The 24,847-nt window shown below is 35.1% G+C and overlaps 2 protein-coding genes, 1 long non-coding RNA gene and 1 pseudogene across 3 annotated transcripts; 1 reads left to right on the top strand and 3 right to left on the bottom strand.

Annotated features, from left to right (window-relative positions):
* Positions 1–406: 406 nt before the first annotated feature.
* On the bottom strand, positions 407–659 carry LOC125576628. Its single transcript, XR_007315056.1, has 2 exons — positions 622–659; positions 407–539 (listed from the first exon to the last, which is right to left on the bottom strand). It is a non-coding gene; the product is annotated as an uncharacterized LOC125576628 (long non-coding RNA).
* An 8,213-nt stretch (positions 660–8,872) lies between these two features.
* LOC106454039 (protein tesmin/TSO1-like CXC 3) lies at positions 8,873–12,079 on the top strand. Its single transcript, XM_013896229.3, has 9 exons — positions 8,873–9,188; positions 9,521–9,678; positions 9,760–10,132; positions 10,221–10,564; positions 10,648–10,725; positions 10,818–11,094; positions 11,259–11,325; positions 11,433–11,538; positions 11,607–12,079. Exons 1-9 carry the CDS (start codon positions 9,126–9,128, stop codon positions 11,953–11,955), a joined length of 1,815 nt encoding a protein of 604 aa, XP_013751683.1. The 5' UTR covers positions 8,873–9,125; the 3' UTR covers positions 11,956–12,079.
* Positions 12,080–14,035: 1,956 nt separating this feature from the next.
* On the bottom strand, positions 14,036–18,290 carry LOC106365255 (annotated as a pseudogene).
* A 135-nt stretch (positions 18,291–18,425) lies between these two features.
* LOC106454063 (protein NETWORKED 1A-like) lies at positions 18,426–24,609 on the bottom strand. The gene is made up of 5 exons (XM_048737112.1): positions 24,454–24,609; positions 24,091–24,167; positions 23,801–23,968; positions 19,757–23,733; positions 18,426–19,658 (listed from the first exon to the last, which is right to left on the bottom strand). The coding sequence occupies exons 3-5, from the start codon at positions 23,898–23,900 to the stop codon at positions 18,606–18,608; spliced, it is 5,130 nt and encodes a 1,709-aa protein (XP_048593069.1). The 5' UTR covers positions 23,901–23,968; positions 24,091–24,167; positions 24,454–24,609; the 3' UTR covers positions 18,426–18,605.
* Positions 24,610–24,847: the final 238 nt, after the last annotated feature.

Genomic DNA, 24,847 nt, shown 5'->3' with positions numbered 1-24,847 from the left:
ATAAATATGTCCAACCCAAGCACGTGGCATTCGATGTGTTTTATAGTGTACACACCACAATGACATTGAAGTCGGTTAAGACCACTCATAGGTACATAGGAAACATTGTACGGAGTGATGTGGAGATGCTTCTGTATTGTCAATGACTGCACGGCCTTGACAATCCGAGGAATAAGCTGCGCGAAAGCTTCCACTTCCTTGATTTTTTTTTTACCCCCGCAGTCAAACACCTGGATATTCCTAGTCACAAAACTGATGCATAAAGCAATCCAATGGTTGCAATTGACCCAGACAGGAACGTACATCCGATCCACATCGACATTCCACAACATTTGTGTTCTTCCATGGGAAGGCAGTTCACCTTTACCGTATTGCAGTAGTAATGGATCCATAGTGTATTTTTTAATTCCCTTACAGAAATTCTGGTAATCCTTAGCAATGAGGTCGCTGAAGACGCATGTCATGAAAGCAACACGATCTACGTTCCATCGTTTCAATGTTGTTCTTTCCCGGAAAACATACATTATAGCATCAATTTCCTACAAAAACGAAGACAAATCTGTAATGTATACAGTAATATAATAGGTAACATTTTATAGAAATAACCAGTCGAATGCTTACGTAGTTTTTAAGCCAACTGCTGGCAGACATAATACGTCTGGCTAGATCACCGTCTAACATAGAAGGACCAATCTGTATAGCTCTGTAAACAAAATACAATGGTAGAGATGTCAATTATTAAGAAAATCAACCGAATGATATATACAAAGGAATAACATACGTTCGTGTATCTTGCCAGTCCTGCATCTTCTTAAAATCTGAAGGATGCACAAACACCAAGCAGCGATCAGGGAAATTTTCGCCGTCTAGCTCTATATCTCGGTCATCTAATCGGACCGCTGGCTTCTTCAATGATTTTTGAAGTTCCAATGAATCTGTTGGCTTCTTCAATGATTTAGGAAGTTCCAACCAATCCAATGAATCTTCGACTTTAGCTTGAGAAGGATTCAAACCTTTCACAAATGTGTCTAATGGAAGGTTCTTCATGCAACTTTCCAAAAACTCTTGTGTACCCATACGAAGATCACTAGCTGATGATTGAGTAACTTTTGCACGAGGTAAATTGACACACGAATCAGCAGTCTTTAACTCTTGGTTTTTTACAGCCTGTTGACAAACACGTACAATTACAAATTACACATACAAGTTTCATGTTCAAAATAGAGAATAGACATAAACGCCAAGTTTGAAATCCATAATAAACATACAAACTTCCAAATACATATTACATTAAATATAGTGATTACATAAACGACAAGTTTCAAATACATATTACCGCCTCATTCCAAGTTCTAACAACCTAGCTTCAAAGACCTACATTCCATCGCCTAGTTCCAAGCTTTCAACATCTTTTAACTCTTTCTCTTAGTAGTTACCTTTTTCTTTGTTGGAGCAGTGCCTTTTTTGCTGGTGCTAGGACCACTGTTGATTTTGGTCAAGCTAGGACCGCTTGCTTGATCACTCATTCCCACCAATTCAGTCACCACTAAACTTGTCCTGAGCTGTGTAACCTCAGCCTCAATTTTCCCCAATCTGTCGGTTACAACGGTCTCAAATTGCTCAGTTCTCTCTGAAGCTGTCCTGAGTTGTGTAACCTCAGTCTCAATCTTACCCAACCTGTCCGAGAACTGCTGACAGAATTTCTCCCCAAAAGCAGTAAAAGAAGCTTGTACCAGATCCTCCAAGAAATTTTTCATATCTGTGTCAATATTTCCTTTTGATGAAGCAGCTAGGTGGCACAAAACATTCTTTTTCCTTGACTCTGCTCCTCGGTCTGCATGCTTTCTCTTGTTTCTTCCCGAAACATCAGCTGTGCCATCAACATTCCCTGCAACATGACTATTTTCACCTCTCTCAGTATCAGCTGTTTGATCCTCTCCTTTCTCTTCGCCAGATTCCTCAAATTCAGAGTTCGTAGCTTCTTTTACTCCCCAAACATGATTGTTCCAATCATGTTTACTATTGATCATATCTAAAATACGATCTACTCTTTCATCTTTCTTCTCATCCTTCTGTACAAAATCAGTTGCCAAAAGGACCACTCCATCTATGTGGGATTCCATGAATGAATGCAAAATCCCCTACATCAATCAAATCATTAGTAAAGTGAACAAGACAATAAATACTTTAATTTGAAAATAAATTTGCATACGTTTTCTGGGAATAAGTTCTCAACGCCAATGATATCTTCATAAGAACATTTTGCACATCCTCTCCAATTACCACACAGTGGACCTGTAAAATTTTTACTGACTTTTGTGCCACAAATCTCTCCTAAAGCAGGAACAGCTTCCATTATCCAAATTTAGAAACCAAACAAGAATCCTTCCATCAGATACCCCTCTTTCTGCTCTAATTTATGCCTTGTTTTATCAATTTGCTTCAGAAGGAAATCAAACGAATACAGACCCCATGGGTAATTCCGAAGCTTCTCCAAATCCATCACCAACTTCATGTACAGATGCGGGATATTCACCTTCTCATCCTTTCCCATCACCACACCCATAATAACGCAAAGATATATCAGTCTCACCCTATCAACCCAAGTCCAGGTATTGCTCTCTTCCAAATGCTTCTTTTTTATGATCTGCAAATTTATTTTTCCATTCGTCTTTATCTGCTTGCTCCAAAAACCATTATCGTCTTTCCATGTCACTAGCCCACTGTTATTCTCTCGCTTCACTTTCAGACCAGTGACAGCATGATACTCTTGCAATCCAAAACGCAGAGGTCTCCTAGCGAAAGTGAACCACTTCTCATGTCTCTTGCTTGTCATCAACTCCTTACACAAGAAAGAGTGTACCAACCTCGCCGAAAACTTCAGATCATTCTTCTGGATAACCATAATCTGTGAAAAAATGGGATCTTTCATAACTTCATCGAATTCTGGTTCCATTTTTTCTTTTAGCAACTCGAGAAGTTTTAGTCGGCAGCTGTTATTAATCTTCTTAACCTGAGGTTCCAATCCCTCACCGTATAAACGATTAGGCAACTCCAACTCCATACCTGAAATTTGAAAACAATACAACATATATCTATTAATAACAAAAACCTAAAATCCCTAAATCTATCCCAAAAATATGATTTAAACCATGATTGTGTACAAAATCTTCTCTAATCATCACCTTAACACATGATTGAAGTCTAAATATCTTAACTAACTCAAAAAATTTACCTTTTACCTTTCTATTTTCAAACTCTAAAAAGAAGTGGAGATAGAGTTTCATACCTTTGCAGAACGAACTAAAGAGTGATAGATTCGTAAAAAGCTCACGAAATCGTATGAGTTAGGCCAAATAATCGTCCAAATCAGAGAATTGAGTGAGTTAGGGTTAATGAACTTTGGGTGAGAATTTGATTTTCTCTCCCTTTGTTCGTGAATGGGAAATTAAGGGTTTTGTCCCAGAGAAATCGAGCTTAAAAAGTTGAAATCATGCTTGGTCGGTTCAAATCAAGTGGGAATCAACCCGGATATAATCATACAAAACCAAAAAAATCGATTTGGGATTCTTTCCTGGGCACGGGATCGATCGATCTATTCTTAGTGGATCGGTCGATCTGTACGGAATCGACCTTCGCCGATCGAGTGAAATGGACCAGGTCGATCAGTATATATTTCGCGTTTTTTTTTGTTCTGAATAATTATCGGGATCGATCGATCCACTGTAACTTGTAAATCTGGATCGATCGATCCCGATTGTCGAACTCATTATTTATCTTTTTTAAAAAATTACAATTTTAAGGGCATTACTGCCATTTTCGAAAAAATTAGTCTAATAGGACATAAAGTAGTACAGATTAGTCTAAAGGGACATAGTTTCCTTTTTTTTGCTCTAAAAAAAACAGATTTCCCTATTTTGTTTTGATATTAGATTGTTTTTTTCTAGAGGGAAAAATAGAATTTGTATTTCATGATTTTGATTGTTAGTGGTAAAATTTCCTCCGAATGGTTTATTAACCCTGATTTTCTTTTTGAAAACCACAACCAGTTGTAATCTCATTTTACAAAGTATCCTTCCACAATGAGAAAATAAATACATTTTTATTTATTTAACATCGACAAAGTAAAAATACCTCGATCGGGTCATATATGCATCTAACATCAACTAGTTAACATTCAGTCAACTATTTATAATCCTGTAGTATAATTCAAGAGTTATATATTTAGGCTAAATAGGATATTCTGAGTTCTGAACCAAAATCCAACTATCTAAAGTGAATGTATTGTAGCAGTCCAATCTTTGAGTTTCCTAATATGTTTAAAACGGACTTAATACCACTTCAAATAGTCAGAATTAGGTGGTACCCGCGCCATGCGCGGAGTGAATAGATTAAATAGAGATTATAATTTTTAATCTATAAATATTAGAAAGGTAAAAGTTATAATCACAAATATTTCATGTTATATAATGAAAGATTGAAGGACATTGTGCATGTTTATAGAAGATAAATTTTGATTTTTTTTTAACTTGTGTAATTGGAGTAAATTTTATGAAAGTAAATCTATAATAATAATTTACAACTTGTGTAATTGGTTAGATTTTTTTTTTAACTTGTTTAATAATGTTTCTCAAGTAAATCCCTCAAATTTCATGTGTGATTTTTAATTAGCCATGTGAATTTAAATAAATTTATAGTAACTTTCCTATATTAATCGAAATAAAATGTGTTTGCATATATCAGTTTTCTATTTATTGGCTATTGCATAAATTACGGTCAAATTTAAATTAGCGAAAGAAATAAATTAAATTAGTAAGTTATTTTCATTAATTAGCGATTCGATTATTCAAAAGTTATATAATTCAAGTAAATAAATAGGAATCAATCGAAGAATTTAAATTCAAGTAAATAAATAGGAAACCAAGCCAAGCATTTAAATAAATTGCGGACTAAATAGAGATTAAAACTTTTAGTCTATGAATATTAGAAAGGCAAAATTTATAGTCACAAATATTTCATGTTATATAACGAAAGATTGAAAGACATTGTGCATGTTTATAGAAGATAAGCTTTGATTTTTTTTTTAAAAAAAACTTGTGTAATTGGTTAGGTGTAATTGAAGTAAATTTTGTGGAAGTAAATCTATATGAGTAATTTAAAACTTGTGTAATTGGTTAGATTTTTTAAATTTTTTTAAAAAAACTTGTTTAATAATGTTTCTTAAGTAAATCCCTAAAATTTCGCGTGTGATTTTTAATTAGCCATGAGAATTTAAAATAAATTTATAGTAACTTTCCTATATTAACCGAAACCAAAATGCGTTATGAAGATTGCAGATATCAGTTTTCTATTTTTTGGCTATTGCATAAATTACGGTCAAATTTAAATTAGCAAAAAGAATCAATTAAATATAGAAATCAAGATCTATTGGATTTGATATTCAAATGCCATCAAAACCGTAATTATTTAATATCTTGGGTTGATTCTCTACTTATTTACTGAAATTTAAATTCTTGGGTTGATTCCCTATTTATTTACTTGAATTATGTAACTTTTGAATAATCGAATCATTGATATTAATGGAAATAATTTACTCATTCCTAAAAAAATTATAGAAGTAGAATTTTTATATTCATATAAAAGTAGATACAAGGTAAATATATTCTTTTGATTTATAATATAAAACGTTTAATACCAAAACTTCAGGATTAATATGCACAAAAAATTAATGAATATGTTGTCTCCGATATATGTTGCTATTCCTATATAAATATGCATGCATACAAAACTCATGTTATAGTTTAGTTTTTCATATAAACGTAGAAGTTACAGGGGTGATTGGTAGTTGCTGTAGGTGCTGTCCAGAGTCATATTTATTTCTAAAGCACTAAATTCAGAGCAATCAAACTTTAATTTTTTTTTTGAAACCACAACTCTTGAAATAACTTACAGCTGTACAAGTGCTCTGCAGAGCCAAATATCTAAAGCAATTTTTCAGTGCTTTCTATAAAATTCTACAGCAATAAAATCTAATGCCACAGCAAAAAATCTACAGATTTTTTTCTACAACAAAAATTTTAAAGGTACAGCCATTACCAATCAGACTCTACATATTCATATAGATGTAGCTACAAAGTAAATATAATTTTTAGATTTATAATATAAAACGTTAAATACTAAATATAAAATACATGGATCAATTTTCTAGCCTTTCATATAGACATAGAAGTTGCATATTCATATGATTTGTTTCTAAAAACAATACTTCCTAGTCTGTACATCATAATAACACCATTTGTTGTAATGTAACAAACTTTCATTAAAAGTTTAATGTGCAAAATATATGAAATAATGTCCAATGGCATTACATGTAATTTATCTAGGCAATGAAGGCTTTTTTAAAAAATAGTGTGAGGAGAGTTATCATGATGACACCTAAGTAATGGCAATTGTGTTAATCACACATGAGAATGAGGTTAATTAATAAAAATGCTCCTCAAATAATAAGAAAGGGATAAAAACAAAATTGTTCCTAATAATCAGTATCCGTTCTGAGGGGAAACTATGAAAATATGTGCTTTAGGTCTTGTTTAGGACAACTAAATTTTTGTTCATTTTTAACAAAGTTTCTTATAGCTCAATTGGTTAATGGCTTACCGATATTTGGAGAGGTTACAGGATCAATCCTCTCAAATTATTTTCACTACATTTTGTTACTTTCAAATTCTTGAGCTTTCGGCCCAAAAAGGGCCAGAACTCCTAATAATAACATATTTTTAGTAAATGTACTTTGGTATTCAGTCACTATATATTTTGAAATAAATTTTGTCAATGTACATAAATAACCTCCAAATACTAACTTAGCACAATTGAATAAGAAAAACACATAGATCAATTTTGATTTTTTTTATGTTTTAGAACTACATAGATATTATAATCATTTGAGATAAAATTTTACGTTTTCACTTGGTAGTGAAGAATTTTATCTATGTAGTTCTAAAACATAAAAAATGATAATGAAAAACTACATTTGAGATAATCAATTGAGATAAAATTCTACGCAACTATACGTTTTCACTTGGTAATGAAGAATTTTATAATCATTTGAGATAAAATTCTACGCAGCTATACGTTTTCACTTGAGAATTCTTCATTACCAAGTGAAAACGTATAGTTGCGTATATAAAAAGTTAAAAAAATCTATCTTTAAGGAACGTAAGGAGTAATATATATTTATCCTTCCGTTTCATTATAAGTGTCATTTAAGGTTTTTGCACAAGAATTAAGAAAATGATTAAATGTTCTGTTTTACCTCTATTTAATATACTCCCTCCGTTTTTTATTATAAGTCGTTTTAGAGAAACTTTTTTGTTCCAAATTATATGTCGTTTTCGGTTTTCTATGTAAAATTTATTAATAATTAATGTTGTATGACCAATGGTAATATATCTTATATTTTTCTATTGGTTGAATTGTGGTTAGGTAAATAATTAATGATGTTTTTGTTTAGAAAATATAAGAAATTAATGGTTTTCTTAATCTACGTGCATAGCTGTAAAACGACTTATATTAAAAAACGGAGGGAGTATGATTTTGTATGATTTTATTAATTAATGAGCTAAGAGTAAGGATAGAAAATGGAAAAAAACATTTAATATTTACATTGAAAATGTAAAACGACACTTATAATGAAACAAAATTTAAAAGCTAAAACGACATTTAATATGAAACAGAAGAAATATTTATTAATATATAAGAGATTCTAAATTGAAATATGGATTAAAATACGGGAGAGATGTATTGTCATTCCATGCAGTTTAAGAGGCTTGATTTTCTCCGAACGTTACATTAACAAATTACTGCTACTAAAATCATACTAGTACATGATTATCAATTTATCATTATTACTACGAATAATTGACCAATTAATTTCAATTTAATAGTGCCATGATTACTCATAAGTGCTTTCTCGTGATTAGCAGATTTAGTGTATTAATTACAAATCTCCAGGCTAAAAGCATTGTAAGTTGTAATTCGTAACGTGTTCTCTTCCATGCAGTTTCCAATGTTTATCATTATAATTTTTTTTTATAATTATTAGTATTATGGTATCCGATGACTTTTTTGTTGATTATAAATATAAAATGTTTTTTTTCATCCATTAATTATTTATGGAGCAGTCTGGATGAACTGAATTTCACAATTGAAATGTTAATTGTGGGATGTTGATATAGTTACATTCTTTTTTGAAATCAACTTAAAATAACATAAAGTGACAAAGTCAAATGATGATAATTTTTTACAAGTCTCTTCCCTCTTTTTCATGGAGTCTAATCATTTTATAGATCTTTAACAGTTAATATTATCTTTATAAATATATAAATTATTGTGAAATCAATGAATAGATAATTTTATTTCATTCTCTCTTTGTTGACAAAAAAGTAATTGCATTCTCTCTTTATGTCTGCATAATTTTTTGCATGATATCAAAAAATCAAATCTATTAATTCGTTTTTATTTTGTTATTTGAGCTTTTTTTTTTCACATCCTAATTCTCCATTCTATCTTAACAAATCACTGTTGATATGGTCAAACAAAAGTAAGGTAGAGAAAAACTCGTAGATCAAGCGTGACAAGTAGTCAACATAGTCAGTAAACCACATAGATAAAAAAAACAGAATTAAAGAAAAAGAAAAAGATTTTTTTCTTTTTTTTTCTCTCTTAAATAACCTTTTTGAATGCAGACAAAACAGAAGCAGCGAAGGAAGGAACTCTAGTGTAGTTACTTTTTTTGTGTGTGTATCTTCTTCTCCAAAAAAAAGATCAAGGTTGATGTCCGTTACTTTATTAAAAGCAAAGATTACGATATTTACAACGTATGTTTTTACAGACAGAAAGTAAGTGAGTCAATAAAAGAGATACGTAGACAAGTGTTGTTGGGGTCAAATAGTGACCCTTTTGTTGTAGTTGTGGTTAGCCTTTGTTGGATTTGGTTTGGACTATCCTCCCTCACGAGAAAAATCCTCTCATCTTCCCGCTTCTCTCTCCTTCTTTGAAATCTCATCCTTCTTCGTCTTCTTATTCAACCCTAAGTAGAGAGAGAGAAAGTGCAGACTGTTTAGAAAATGGATACACCTCAAAAGACAGTAACCCAGATCGAGACTCCGGTTTCTAAACTCAAAGTCGAGGTCTTTTTCTCCAACACTCATCATCCCTTGTTTCTTTCTTACTCTGTGATGCAGTTTTTGTTTATTTGAGGAAAGTGTTTTCATTTTCTAAATCTGTGCAATACCCATCTCTCAATTAGTTTAATTCTACTCAAAGATTCAATTTAAATTTATTTCTGATTCATAAGATTGATTTCAGTAATCTCAACTTTCCCATTTTGGGTTCTGTCTTTTTGGAATTTCCAGAGTTTTGATGGATCTGATGATGTAACTGTTCTTTTATAATAATTGAGTTGAATTGTGTTCATCACTGATCGATCAAAGTTGTTTTTTGTTTGTTTGTCGGAATGCAGAACTCTCCAGTGTTCAATTACATAAACAGTTTGTCTCCAATCACAACAGTCAAATCAATCTCCAATGCTCAGACGTTTAGCTCTCTGAGTTTCACATCTCCTCCTCCTGTGTTCACTACCCCTCACGTGGCTTCTCACAAAGGATCTCGTTTCAGAAGGTTAACTCTCCTCTCCTTCTTCTTGTTCTTCTTTACTTAAAAAATAAATCTCTTCTTATTTGGAATGTTTTTCGTTTGCAGTCATAGTAACTCCTCTGATCCTTCCAACAAAGTTGTAGAAGAAGCTTTACCTGAAAAGGAACCGCCACAAATCCTCAATAATGACTGCCTTACTACTACTACACCTAGAGTTACCAATGATGGTTCTTGTGAAGATGGTGAAACGGATCTGCAGAAGATGTGTGACGACAACGTCAAGCGGAAGAGTGATACTCCAGATTGGGAAACTCTGATCTCTGATTCTTCTGACATGTTGATTTATGGCTCACCTAATGATTCAGAGGCTTTCAGATGCTTCTTGCAGCGATCATCAGACTCCAAAACGCGTTTATGTAGCGGTTCAAAGCCTGCATTGCCGCCTGTTTCACAAAGCAATGAACCTGAGTCCTCTGATGTGAGTAAAAAAGCTTTTGAAATTATTATCTTTAGTTCTTGATTAATCTTTTGTCTCTGAGATTATTCTCTATGTGTGTGTGTGACAGGCTCTTTCGATCTTGCATCGTGGCGTGAGAAGACGCTGTCTGGACTTTGAGATGCCGCGGAACAATAATCAAACACCGAGATGTGTAGTGCCTAGCATTGGTCTCCATCTTAACGCTATTGCAATGTCTTCTAAGGACAACAACAATGTTAGTAAAGAATACTCATTTACCGGAAACGTTAAAGTTGGTTTGCAAAGTTCTACGAAGACTCCTGTTCTTCCCTCTGACGACATTGTCAGAGAAAATGAGACCAGGGAAGAAGCTGCAGGTGAAGAAGGCTTAGAAGAGGCTCCAGTGTCTTTAGCTTTGGTAGAAGTGAGTCAAAGCAGCCCCAAGAAGAAAAGGCAAGTTGTTATCCTGAGAGACTTGCCACAAGTCAAAATCACATTCCATTTTCTTAACAATCTATGTGCATTAGAATGTGCAGGCGCAAGTCTGAACAGGCAGGAGAAGGAGAGTCATCATGTAAACGGTGCAACTGCAAAAAATCAAAGTGTTTGAAGCTGTAAGCTAAATTTTTATCTCTTTAATCTTTTTTTTTGCTTTGCTAAAATCTTTTTTTTGGTTGAGTCTCTTTTGAATGGTTCTCTGCTGCAGTTACTGTGAATGCTTTGCTGCTGGAGTGTATTGCATAGAGCCATGTTCATGCATAGATTGCTTCAACAAACCTATCCATGAAGACACTGTTTTGGCTACTCGCAAACAGATTGAATCTAGAAATCCCCTTGCATTTGCTCCTAAAGTCATCAGAAACTCTGATTCTACAATTGAAGTTGGAGAAGATGCAAGTAAAACTCCGGCCTCCGCGCGACACAAAAGAGGTTGTAACTGCAAGAAATCAAACTGTCTGAAGAAGTATTGTGAATGTTATCAGGTACTTTTTTTCTTACATCATCTTTAACCTGCATGAAATCATATTAGATATGGTTCCAATATGGCAGCTAATATTTATAAACCGAAAAAACCGAACCTAAAATTGAACACGCCTACATATGTGTGTACGATTCTTATATACTTGTCTCTCTGATGTTCATATAGAGTGGAGTTGGCTGTTCCATTAATTGTAGATGTGAAGGATGTAAGAATGCATTTGGCAGAAAAGATGGTTAGTGTTTCTATGCCATCTTTCTCATAATTCACTATATGTATATCTCAAGTCAAGTCACTTGGTCTTTTGATTTGACATGAATACAACTTACACAATATCTGCAGGGTCTTCATTTGCTGGTATGGATACAGAACAAGATCAAGAAAATGAAACATCTGGCAAAAGCGGAACAACAATACCACTTCCACCTTCAACACCAATGCCATTAAGGTAAGAAAACCAATTAAGAAAGCTCCTCATGATCTTGGCTCTTCTATTAACCTTTGTTTCTTGTTCAGACAACCATTGGCTCAACTTCCAATCTCATCCAACAACATGCTGCCTTCTCAACAGTCTCAGCAACATCTGCATGGAGCTTCCTTGTACAATAGCCAATCTTTCAGAAAACAGGACATGGGTTTGATGTCTCATTCAAGGATTGAGACAATTGCAGAGGAAAGAGCAGAGGATATTGAGAATTTTATCCACTCTCCAGTAACCAACATTAATGCCTTATCTCCAAACAGCAAAAGGGTTTCTCTGCCACATATGGATTCAACAGAGACGACTCCTTGGAGAAGAAACGGTGGAAGGAAGCTCTTACTGTCTTCAATTCCAACTTTTCCTTCCCTCACTCCGCACCACTAAATTTTTTTTAATTGAATATTTGAATTGTTTTGATGTCAACTTCTAGTTGGTCTACACCACAACTGTTTTTGTTTGCGTTTGTGTTTCACCTTGGTTGTGTGTAATAAGAATGTTAGTCAACATATACAACCTTTCTAGCGTAATATACACACAATTTGTAGCCAAATTTTCACCCAACTTACAGAAAATATGTGGAGGGCTAAAGCACTAAAAATACACACAAGTTCGTAATTCTTGTGCATAAGATATTTAAGAGAGCTTTTAGGCTTTAACTAGGCGTCTAACTACTCTAGAGACTAGAGCGCTGGAAATAAAAGGTAGATTTAGCAATTTTTAGTCTGGTCTTAGATTATGAAACTAAGGAATCTCCTATATATTAATCGAAAATCATTAAAAAAATTGTAACCTTAAGTTTTTACTAATTAAAAAGAGACCCTACTGTATCACTTAATTAGGATGACAATTTAGCTTACGTGACATCTTAAGAATCAATTAAAAAAATATTGATCCAAATCCAATTACTATGGAATATTATATTAACCCAAAATATAAAAATGTGTATTCGTTCCTTAAATAAAAGCTACAAAATTACCTAATATGATTAAGATATATATGCAATTAATGACTATGAATAATAAATATTTGATAACAATTTTTGCATACTTATTCATTTTTGTTTAATTTTATATTATTAAAAAATTAAATAATAACATTAACCATATAATAAAAAAATTAAATTTTTTTTATATGTTATATTTTGAATTTTTTTTAAATGACTTTAAATTACAAAAACGAGGAAACCTTATATGTTATATTTTTTTAAAAAAATTAAAACGACTTGAAATTACAAAAGTGAGGAAATCTTATACAATATGTTATATTTTTCTTATATGTTATATTTTTTTTCTTATATGTTAGATTTTAAATTTTTTAAAATGATTTTAAATTACAAAATGTAAGTTTTCCTTAAGCATACAAATAAAAACATTAAAATGACATGTATCAATTCGATGGTTGATCTGAAACCTTTCAAAACCATATGGAAGATAAAAAACAAAATAATTCAACTATGGAAACAGTACTTTTCATTTTTTTTTCAAAAATGTGTTCGGTGAAAAAAATAAAATTTTTGTGTTATAATTTGTTTAATGTCCAATTCGATCAACCCATGATATATTAATTATACTTTAGTTCCACAATATTTAATAAAAATTGATCCGGTCCATCAGAAAGAAATTATATAATAACAATAAATAATATTGTATATGTATAAATAAGATGATCAAATATAAAAAAATTATTGATAATATATACAAATAAACTCACTCTGCGCAAAGTGCAGATCTTATCCTAGTCACACATTATTAATGAAATCAATAAAATACATATGTTTTCTCTATTGTTACTCACTTTATAGAGTTCGACTATTAAGCTTTCCTAATCTTCATTTCAATTGGCTTTATCATCTATAATTAGATATTAAAATTTTGAAAGTTTAAGCGAATAAACTTTTTTTTTAAAGCTATCTATACTATTATTTGCAAAATAAATTTTTGCATCCAATCTCTCACGTTAAAAGTTAGAGCGGTTAATATCGTTTATACCCTTACTTAATAAAATATATAAATTAGCCAAAAACTAAAAACGAATTTAAAACCTATTTGATTGGATAAGTTATTAAAATTAATAACAATAAAAATTATCTAAAATCTAAAAAAAATATTTAAAAATAAAAATGTAGTTCATATATATATATATATATAATGTGTTGTTATCAGAAAAATATCTTTTAATAAAAAACTAAAAATTCAAAAACAGAAAATATCTTTTAATATTTATGCCCCCATGCGCTAGGCCAAACACATAGTTTATTAAACAAACAGAATGCATAGATTTCTTGTGTCACAAACATATATATATATATATATATATATATATATATATATACATATATATATACACTGTGTTGTTATCAGAAAAATATATTTTAATGAAAAACTAAAAATTCAAAAACAGAAAATATCTTTTAATATTTATGCCCCCATGCGCTAGGCCAAACACATAGTTTATTAAACAAACAGAATGCATAGATTTCTTGTGTCATGAGAGATTCTGCTTCCATGAATCAGACTGAATATATTTTTGTGTTTTCTTTGGTTCTAGATGGATGCTAAGGAGAATTTCACTTGTGAAGAACCAGAAGAGATTTCATCGCCCGACTGATTGCCTGAAGAGCTCAACAATTCCATGGCGCTCCCCAATCCGGCATGGCTCTATGCTCTGGCTTGGTGGTTCGATTCAGCTGAGTTCACTCTCAAAGAAAACTATGACAACGACCTCTTCTGAATGTCTGCTTCTTATTATTGTCTCTTGATTTTTTTTCTGATGAAGTAGTTGTAGTAGGTATCGACTCTCTTTTGTTCACATGATTGTATACTAGTGTCCATCACTCTGTAACTGATAAATCAGCTGAACAAAAGATATTTGCGTTATTCGGAGAATCTCAAAACTGGTTCGTTACCCAAAAAACCACACACTTATTAGAAACACCACTTATCATCAAAAAAATTGCATTCTTGTCGGATTTTCTGAACATTGAATCGAAGCAAGAATCAAAGACTGATTAAGATTTCACTTGTATTCGTGAGCCATTATTTGAGACGTTCTTGTTTGTTTGTACCCTTCCATTGTCTAACACTTTGGTGGACACATAGGAGAAAAATGTCAAAGTTTTGTCTTCATTTTTATATTATATTTTCTCTATTGATATATTTTTTTTCTCAAAAAAAAGATTATTTTTAAGAAACTCGATTTATCTAACCATAAAAAATCCAAGAAAGATGCCATGATTCTTTACTCAAATTACAAAGCCGTTAAAATTTTCATAAAGCTTGAAAATAGTTGTTGAATTCGTACTTAAAGAAGCTTCACATTCTCAACATAGTTGAGATAGGTGTTGAATCTCTTACCCTGAAACGTTTCCATTCCTTGGATTCTAACTTTTGTTATTGTATTTCTCTCCACATTAAAGTAGAGGACATAGGAAGGCACATTTTGGAGCCCAGGTACCAAGACGATTTCATTTGTACCAACTATTATTCCAGCAATGCGCATGGTTTCCGTAACTACATCCTTCCACGAAGGAGGTAATACATATACATGCTTGGACCATTCAGCGTCTTGTAGAACCCACAGCTCAAAACTTTCACTTGCTCGACTAATATTAACACCAGGAGGATCTCCAGACATAAGCAAACCCAGTTTCCCATTGTAATTAACCAGAACTGTTGAACCATGCATTGCTCTACTGAAATTCACAAAGCTGAACTTCTCATCCCTCAAATCAAAACAAGCTACCATGGAATCCGCGTAAGAGCTGTTGGCTGAAGCTGCGTAGTAAAGAACACCACTGATGGATATCCATTTACTTGAAGACATGTGTGGAGTGGAACACTGGACCGACCTCCATGACAATTTCTTGGTTCCTAATGTCAGAACTTGGTGGTTCACAGAGATCCACGAGCGTTCCATTGACAATACCTTGAACTCTTTAGAAAGGGGGTCATATCCAAGATAGCTTTCCACTACTGCGAACCTTTTACTCAACTTCAATCGTGGAAAGGTCAAAGACTGTCCCGTGAGGGGGTTATATATCACTGGATTTATCCTCCCCTTCCAAACCGGCTTAGCTCCATAATACAAGAAGCCATTCGTACAACCAAATAACTTGTAGGAACTGTGGAAACTTGCAAGATGATTTGGCGGCTACAACATACGAGGAGTTCTCTTCTTCCGGATGAGGTGATGAGGAGAAGAAGATATAGTTACTATGGTAATCTTGGCATGCAAAGAGAATCTGAGGGCGAGCAGAAGATTTTGTCAAGAACAAGTCTGTGAAATCTTGACGTCGAAGCATGGAGGACAAGAGCTTGCATGCGCAACGACATCTCCCTATCGCCTTCGAAGGCAGCCTCGAGAATATCTCCACAGCGAGGTCATCAGGTATAGGCAATGAGTTTCGATGATTTGACGTCATCGATCGTGAAGCAGTGCGTCGTGATGTCATGGCTTGGCGCTGGCTGAGTTCGTATTGTTTTAGAAGAAAGACGGGAGGAAGAGGTACGGAAAAAGAAAGAAAGAGAGATGGTATTTTATCCCTTATTAGGTTAAAGTAAAGATGGATCTTTAGAAAATTACTTAGATTAACCGTTATTATCAGTATATTCCAACATAACCTCATATAGTTTTACTTATTACATTAACTAGACATGGGCCCGTGCTGGATTTTGCTTGATATTTCAGTTTATGAAAACATTAAAAAATGGATTTTTTTTTTTAATTATATATTATGATTTTTTAGATACATTGTGCATGAGATTTATTTTATGAATAAGAATTTGTTTGCCACATAAGTTTTGATTTGCCTTATATTTTAATAATCAAAGTGCATATGCGAGTTATTATCTACTTTTTTTTGATGTAAAGTTATTATCTACTTTGTACATAAGTTTAGATAAAATATCCAGATTTTAATATCTAAACTGAACATAACAAAAAAAAAAGTAGAAGAAAATACAAAAAAAATTAAAATTGAACCAAGCCAATCAAATCAATAACAACTTCATACACTTTCTTATGCTCATCTTTTAATGTTTGTATTGATTGCTATGTTATTTTTGTCGTATTTAAATGTTTTATGGTCATTTAGTGATACTTTTATAGTCATTATAGGATTTTGTGCATTTGTTGCCTTCTATATATCTTGGTTTGCATTTGTTATCATCTATCTATTTTGGTTTTCATGGTCTATATATCTTTAGTTGTTCAGTTAATATAAAACGTTCTAGATAGATCTTTTCATCATGTAATTTATAAGTAATAAAGTTATCAATATTTTATGCTTTTGGATTTTCTTTTGATTATTGTAGCCATAAAAATATATGTGCATAACGAAAACATGTCTACGAATCTTGGTTGTGTGCACAGTATTTTATAAGAAAGCATAACTTGTAATAAAAATTTGCATTGACTAAATATTAAAATAAATATTAGTATATGATGTAATAAGGCTGAAAAAGACACCACTCTAAATCATTAAAAATTCTTGTAGTTTCATTTTCAGTATAAGACAATCAAAATCCGATATATCATCTGAATTTTTGTTTTCTGCTTTTCTTCTATGATTATTCAATATTGTTCGAGACTCTTTTCTCTCTGCCAGTTACTGTGAATGCTTTGCTGCTGGAGTGTATTGCATAGAGCCATGTTCATGCATAGATTGCTTCAATAAACCTATCCATGAAGACACTGTCTTGGCTACTCGTAAACAGATTGAATCCAGAAATCCCCTTGCATTTGCTCCTAAAGTCATCAGAATCTCAGACTCCATCATGGAGACTAGTGTAAGAGCTCTCATTTCCATCTTCCTATTCCTCTTCTAACTCTGTCTTCTATTTATCTGAGGTATGAAACTGTATTCTTAGGCAGGACGATGCAAGTAAGACTCGAGCTTCTGCACGACACAAACGAGGCTGTAACTGCAAGAAATCAAACTGTCTCAAGAAATACTGTGAATGCTTCCAGGTTTTTCTTTCATCATCTATTCATCTGCGTAGGTTATCTTCCATGGTCTGATTCAGATACTTTGTCCCTGATGATCTTATAGAGTGGAGTTGGCTGTTCCATAAACTGTAGATGCGAAGGATGTAAGAATGCATTCGGAAGAAAGGATGGTTAGCTTCTTCTTCGGCTTCATTTTCTGTAAAAAATTATTATCCGGAAGTTTCATGATTTGACATGATTACAATCTCAGTGTATTTGCATGCTATCATGGAGAGCAAACAAGAGGCGGATCACGAGACATATGAATAAAGAACAGCAAACATCCAAGAAATCGAGCAGAACCCAAGTTCGGATCAACCTTCAACACCACTGCCACCGTACAGGTAAGTTTAGTAAAGTTTCAAACAACATACAAACAAACAAGACAGCTCCTGATTTACTGTTTTTTTTATTTGCAGCCATTTTTGTCTAAGAACAGGCTGCCTCGGACACAGTTTTTCCTTGGCGCAGACAATGATTTAACACAGTCAAAGAATGAGAAGAAGCCTGTTGAAACTGTGACCGAAGAGGAACCAGAGGTTATACCTGAGATTCTTAGTAATACCCCTATAACTACCATCAAAGCCATCTCTCCCAACAGTAAGAGAGTCTCTCCTCCTCAGCTCGGCTCCTCGGAATCAGGTTCAATGCTAGTGAAGAGAAGTAATGGCAGGAAGCTGATAGTACGGTCTATTCCAGCTTTTCCTTCTCTTAACCCACATCAGTGAAATAAAAACCATTCTATCAACCAACTGTTTGTATCTTTGTAATGGGTTCTAGATGATTTCAAGCCGATCACTGTTTCATAACATGAGCAACATGTTCTTGTAAGATACTTATTACATTGTAGTTTATAAAGCATCCAAGAATGGACTGAGAAATGCTAAGTTGGAAACATAGGAGTCAAACCAGGTACATACAGTTAAGCATAAGCTACAAGTTTTACTCTATTATTTCAGAACCCTTGTCACAAAGTTCTTCTAGAGTCAGTTCGATGATCAAAGTGAAAAAAGATAGTAAACTTAGATGATGTTACGTTATCGTCCACCCTAGTCTTCCTTTGCCGAAGAAGATCTCATGCAGCCACAGAAACGGTTTTTCTTCTTTCTCGCTGTCCTTTTCCCGCCCTTGTGGATAATGTCTCTCAAGAGTATCACTGTCCTACTCTCTGAGAACTTTGTCTTTCCTTTACTTTTGGCTACTCGGTCTTCAAGCTTCAGCACTGTTCGCTCAATGCTCTGCATTTCTTGCTGCATCTGCTCTATCTTCTCCGATCCAACTCTCGACTTCTCCATTACAACCTTTCTGTAGATATCTCTGGCGTCTCCCGTCTCCTCAATTTCCTTGGAAAGAATCTCGTTTGTGTTCACAAGCTGAAGGATGGCTTCTTCTATCTCTTTCAGCTGTTTCCTCACTCTAGCAAAATCGGGGTTAGTGAACTTGTTGCCTTGTTTCTCATTCACATCCAGCTTGCTTTTCAGATCTCTTAGACTGATTCTAAGGCTTGCCAATCTTCTGGAATCAGACAAAAGCCTCTCCATGATTTTTGCATTGTCCTCAGTGTTTCTAGATAACTCTAACTTGTCAACAGCTTTCTCAGATTCAATAGACGGATTCCTGCTTCTGCGATGAAGACGCGGAATCATCGGCTTTTTCGAGGTTTTATTGTTCATCAGAGACTTGATGGTAGACTCTGGTTCAGCAGGTTCTTCCCATAGCTCAAGCATCTGGTCACTGGAGCCACGACTACCCCTCCGGCTCCTTCCATAGAAGGGAGAGTTAGCAACATGATCAAGAGGAATGTCTTTCATCATTGAACCATTTCTAGCATCAGTCATTGCAGGTGATCTAGGCTGGCGTCTGCTTTCGCCAGAGAATTTGTCTTCAAGTTCAATCTCTTCAAAGAGCTTACGGTCTTTGCTTCTGTGCGAAGAGCTTCGTCTTCTCTGCTTCCCAAGCCTCTTCTTCTCCCCAACAACTGCTTGCTCGATGATTTTAATTCTTTTCTTCATGTCATGCAATAGCACAATTCCATTTTCTTGGTCGGTACTGCTATGTCCTTTAGGTTCTTGAGAGACTACCGCTTCTGGATACTCATCATCCTGAGGAAATTAGAAGATTTAATTAATGAGGAACATAAAAGCATATAAGTTAATCACTAGAGGTAACATGTCATTTAGAAGAACACGAATGTGTTTACCTCTCTGCAACGATCAGATAGCGTAGGGAGTTTCATCAGCACCAGGGCATTTTTCTCTAGGGATTTTACATCATCTGCTAGAGATGCTACCACAGGATCATATACAGACAATTGATTCTTTAGCTCAGTCACTTCATATTCCAAGAATCCAACAGTTTCTTTAATCCGTTTTATCTCTGTGGTCTTTGAAACAGCTTCATCTTTGAGGCTTTCACAAACTCCAGTGAGTTCCTTAACTTTGTTCTCAAGCAAGACTTCACGGACAGCTGAGATCTGTAGATCAAAGTAAAACGATGTTGCTTCCGCATCCCAAAGTTCAAACTCATTGCTTCTCTCCTGCAGCTCCGAACTCAGGAACTCCTCTCGAACTCGATGTTCTTGGATTTCCTTGTGTAGCAACTCTACCTCTGACTCCAAATTCTCCTTCAAACTGCTAAGCTCTTTAATCTCTTCATCTTGTCTTCCACTAAAGTCAGACAGTTCAAAGATACGCCTCTCTAAGTTTCCCCTCAGTTGTCTTGATTCTTTACAGTCTTTCTTCAGCTCTTCAACTTCTTGGCACAGTTCCGCATTTGCGTTACGTGTAGCCTTGAGCATGTCTTCTGCTTCTAGTAGGTCCATCTCCTTCTGTCTCAAGATTGCCTCTTTATCTGAAATCTGATGTTCTAAGAGATCGTTTAGCTCATTGGTTTCCTCTAACTTTTCAAGCTTTCTGTTAAGATCCTGACTGTCCACCTCTTTCCCTCTTAACTTCTCTTCCAATCTCTCAACCTTCTGCTTCAGGTTCCTATTAACATCTTGTAATCTTCTCAAGTTTTCAGCAAAAGCTTCAACCTGTTCAGCCTTTTCAAACCCAAATGACTTGTAAACCACAGACATGTTGTTCAAGGAAACAGCTTCCTGAAGAATTGCATCGTTCTCCCCCAGTAGTTTATGCATTTCACCTTTAATCTCTGAGAATGTCAGATCCAAAGTTTTGTTTTCGTCGAGAGCTTTGGAGTATTCTTGATTCAGAGCCGTGTATGACTCATGCAAACTCTCAAACTTTAAATGCTCAGTTTGTAGTTCAGCTCTTAGATCCAGCTCCCGCTTCTCTCTGTCGATCAGTTCTGATTTCAACTTCCGGTTCATCTCCAATAGCTCGAGCATGTCCTTCTTCAGCATTCCATAGCGGTGTACTATCGTCTCCAGATCTTTCTCTGCATTTTGTTTCTCTGATTCCACCTTCATGCCATCTGATTGGAACTCTCCAAGTAGAGATAAGAGCACAGAGTTCTCAATGACAAGCCGCTGCTTCTCATATTCAGAGATGGAAAGTGAGCGTTTTAGTTCACTGATTCCACCCAAGATGCGTGAAACTGGAACTCGCTCTTTTGCAGTTTTCTGGTCAGCTGCTTCAAGCTGAAGTGCCTTGAACACTTGATAGATTGCGCCCCTGCAGTTATCAACCTCATGCAGCAAGAACTCTGTTTCCATCTGTTGCTCAAGATTCTCGCTTTCAAGCTCAGTAATGAGTTTCTCAGAAAATGTTGATGCCTCCGCGTGTTTCTGGCACTCAACCAGGAGGGAAAAGTTCTTCTGCTCCAAGTCTTCTATAAACTTTTGCAAGATGAAGATCTCTACTTGTGCATCTACTGCTTTGTCAAGCTCTTCTTCAAACTCCTTTTTCCTGGAGCGACACTCTTCTCGAAGAAAGCTCACGTTGCTCTGAAGATCTGCCAATCTTGTGTCAGTCGACCTTTCGTAGCTAGCACGCTCTTGCTTCTCAGTGGCGAGTGAGACTCTTAGCTCTTCCACTTGAAGATTCTTGTACTGTTTATCCCTCTGTAGATCGGCATATCTTCCTTGCAACTCTGTGAAGTTCTTCTCCAAAACTCCTAGCTTCTCCTTATTACTATTTAGCTGAGAGATGAGAGTTTCTCTTTCCTTTGTAAGCTCGGCCTTATCTTTTTTGAGCAACTGGAAAAACTCTTCAAAGCATTTGGACTTCTCCCTTGCACACTGAAGCTCAATGTTTGCACCAGAAAGTGATGCCTCCAGTGACGAGTTCTTCTCCAAGAGCTTCTGCATATTCTCAGTCATGATTTGCAATTGAGAAAACAGATTAGCTCTCTCGGCAGTAAACTCAGACTTCTCTCCTCGTAAAGACTCACATCTTTCTTGCAGATCCTTTGTCTTCTCCCTAGAACCATCTAGCTTGGTGTTTGATTCCAGCAGTAGTTTCTCTAGACCAACATTCTTTCTAAGAATGTTATCCATTTCAAGCAGCTTCTCCGTAAGAGCATCTTTATCACCTCTCTGGTGGCTCCACAGCTCGGTAAGCTTTGAGTTCTCGTCTTGTAGATTCCTCACAGAGCAGGCGAGGGATTCAGGATCCAATCCTGCGAGTTTCACTTGCTCCATTATCGTTTGATACCTTCTGTTCAAGCTGTTTATTTCATCCTTCAGACGATGGATCTCTTCTTGAAGGGCACTGCTTTGGTTTATTTGTCTAGCAACTTCTTCCTCGAGTTTTCCTTTCACCTCTTTCAAGGTGGAGATCTCGCATCTCTGAGTCTCTAGGGAGATCATAGAAGAGTCGCTTAAGTTTCGGTTTTCTTCTTTAACTGAGCTGATCTCGCCTTCCAACTCATGATTACGAGTCTCTAACTCCCTCAATATGTCAACTCTGCTTTGAATTTCAGAAGTGAGAACCTTCTGCTCCTCTTGGGACTGAGAATGCAAACGTTTCAAACTTCTAAGGCTGGTTTCGATTTCCAAGAACCGAGAGTGCTCATCTTGGATCAGAGCTTGAAACTTCTGAAGCTCGTTTTGCTTCTGGATAAGTTCTTGATCCTTAGCTGCTAATCTGTGTGTTAGACCATCTGCTTCTAGCTTTAAAGTTTCATTTGAGCTCTCCAAAACAGTACACTGCTCCTCCACAGTCTTCAGCTTTGCAGCTCCAGCTACGACTTCGCTACTCAGTCTTTTAGCATTCTCTTGCGCATTAATAACTTCTCTCTCTAGCTTTGATATAGTTTCCAAACACTGCTGGTACCGAAGACTCAGACCTTCCTTTACTTCATTTACTTTCAGAAGTTCTTGTCTCAATGCTTTAATCTCATCTTCTGCTTTTAGAGATTGATTGCTTAGCATCAGAGCATTCTCCTCAGCGTCTTTAACCTTCTTCTCTAGAGTAGATATCATCACAAGGCATTGATTGTATCTGGCTAAGCCAGCCTCCTTCTCGGATTGCAATCTACTTTGCACTTGCTTAAGAGTCTCCGCTTCTGTCTCTGCTTCAGTTGCTCGGTTGGTAAGCCCCATCACATCTTCTTGCGCATGAGCATATGATTCCTCCAGATCTGCTATCTTCCTCATGGACTGATTATAACGAAGAAGCGCATTATCCCTCTCGGCTTCAAGCTTTTCAAGGCCTTCTGCAAGTATCCTACTCTCAATCTCAGCTTTGCTAGCACGCTCATCAAGACCATTAACATCCTTTTGAGCATCTTTAAGGTCTTTCTCTAGTCTGGATAATTTGTTCAAGCTCAGCTGATACTGATGACTCAAGGCTTCCTTCTCAGCCCCAAGCTCAACCAACGTTCTCTTCAAACTCTCAACTTCTGTTTCAGAACTTCCAACATGACTTAACCCTCTTCTACTCGTGGCGGCACTGTCCGAGTCATAAAAAGGCTGGATTCCAGGAGGAGTTTTCTCAGGAGTACGTGGCTCAGAACAAGAGGAAGAAGCAGAATCTTCAATCAAGTCGAACGGCACTTGGTTAGGAAACGCCTCGGCCATGGTTTTATGCGCGTGGCGAAGCTCCACAGTCGCGTGATCGTACCTCTCTGCTAACGCACGGTAAGCTCTGTAGAATTCTTCAACCAGTTTCATAAGCTCTGGACGTTTCTTGTAGTACATCTCTGCCCTTCTCGCAAAGGAATCTGCGTCTTCTTCGATGAGTTTAATCATGGCCTTGACTTTAGAATCCATATCTGCACACAACATTACTCAGTTAAATATAACCAACACAAAGGAACACAAACAGCAGCAGCACGTTACCTGCAAGATTCTGGTGGATCCATTTAGAGTTTTTGGGGATGTGACTATCCCACCACCATGAGTATAAGCGCCTGGACTCGGAGTGCAACACGGTAGCCATCTCAAAGAGTGGTCTAGATTTAAGAATCAACCACCTCTCTCAGTGTTAGGCTTTCTTCACCTACAAAACTGAGACAAAGCCACACTATAAGCAAATCTACAAATCAAACTTGTTCAGAGTTGAAGCAGTGTTCTGTCTATTCAATTTAGAGGAACAGTGTGTTTAAAGCCTAAACAGAAGAAAGACAAACCTCTGGAGTAATATGTCAAACGCTGGATCTCTCTAACTTCTCGTCTGGTCTTTGGGAAGATAAAATATTGAATCCCCCTGAAGAAAAGACAGAGAAACCAAACCTAAATTACTTTACACACAAGAGAGAATCTTTCTACTGAGAGTATTTAAGGCCAACAATAACAATGTAGCTTATATACAAAGCAGTGAAACTTAATCCAATTAACACTCTGAGAAATCAATAAAGGTTAAGACTTTGAGAGCAGAAACAAAAAAAAGAAGAAGATAACAGAGATGAAGAAGAAGAAGAAGAAGAAGAAGAAGAAGAAGAAGAAGAAGAAGAAGAAGAAGAAGAAGAAGAAGAAGAAGAAGAAGAAGATACCAAGAAGCAAGAGGTGGGAAGTAATGGTGAAAGTCATCCCATTATCTTCTCTATTTTACACTCAACAGCTCTTTCTCTCTCTCTCTCACTGTCTGCAATTATATTTTTTTTTTGTTTCAGATTCGGAAGTCTTTTTGTGCGACAAAAATAAAAGATGGGAATGATTTGACGCACACTGTAGTTTTATCTTTTTTGCTTTCTGTCGCACAAAAAAAAATCTTTTTTGCTTTCTTTGAATTTTTTTTTTTTTTTTTTTTTACGAATTATGTATGCCTGTATGTATATGAATGGGGTTTATTTTGGAAAATGCAACGTTTGAATATGTGATTTATTAATATCAGAGAATTAATTAGGGTCAGAAATTCAAGCTTCAACGGAGATTTCCTTTCTTATG

Source organism: Brassica napus, chromosome A1 (assembly GCF_020379485.1).
Source record: "Brassica napus cultivar Da-Ae chromosome A1, Da-Ae, whole genome shotgun sequence".
Classification (NCBI taxonomy): domain Eukaryota; kingdom Viridiplantae; phylum Streptophyta; class Magnoliopsida; order Brassicales; family Brassicaceae; genus Brassica; species Brassica napus.
This window is presented reverse-complemented; position numbering and strand designations above follow the sequence as displayed.

Coding starts and splice junctions, on each gene's coding strand:
- LOC106454063 (XM_048737112.1), bottom strand. CDS start 23,900: ATGGCTACCGTGTTGCACTCCGAGTCCAGGCGCTTATACTCATGGTGG. Junction 23,734..23,800: donor GATCCACCAGAATCTTGCAG/GTAACGTGCTGC, acceptor TGTTGTGTGCAG/ATATGGATTCTAAAGTCAAG. Junction 19,659..19,756: donor TATCTGATCGTTGCAGAGAG/GTAAACACATTC, acceptor TAATTTCCTCAG/GATGATGAGTATCCAGAAGC.
- LOC106454039 (XM_013896229.3), top strand. CDS start 9,126: ATGGATACACCTCAAAAGACAGTAACCCAGATCGAGACTCCGGTTTCT. Junction 10,133..10,220: donor ATGAACCTGAGTCCTCTGAT/GTGAGTAAAAAA, acceptor TGTGTGTGACAG/GCTCTTTCGATCTTGCATCG. Junction 11,326..11,432: donor TGCATTTGGCAGAAAAGATG/GTTAGTGTTTCT, acceptor CAATATCTGCAG/GGTCTTCATTTGCTGGTATG.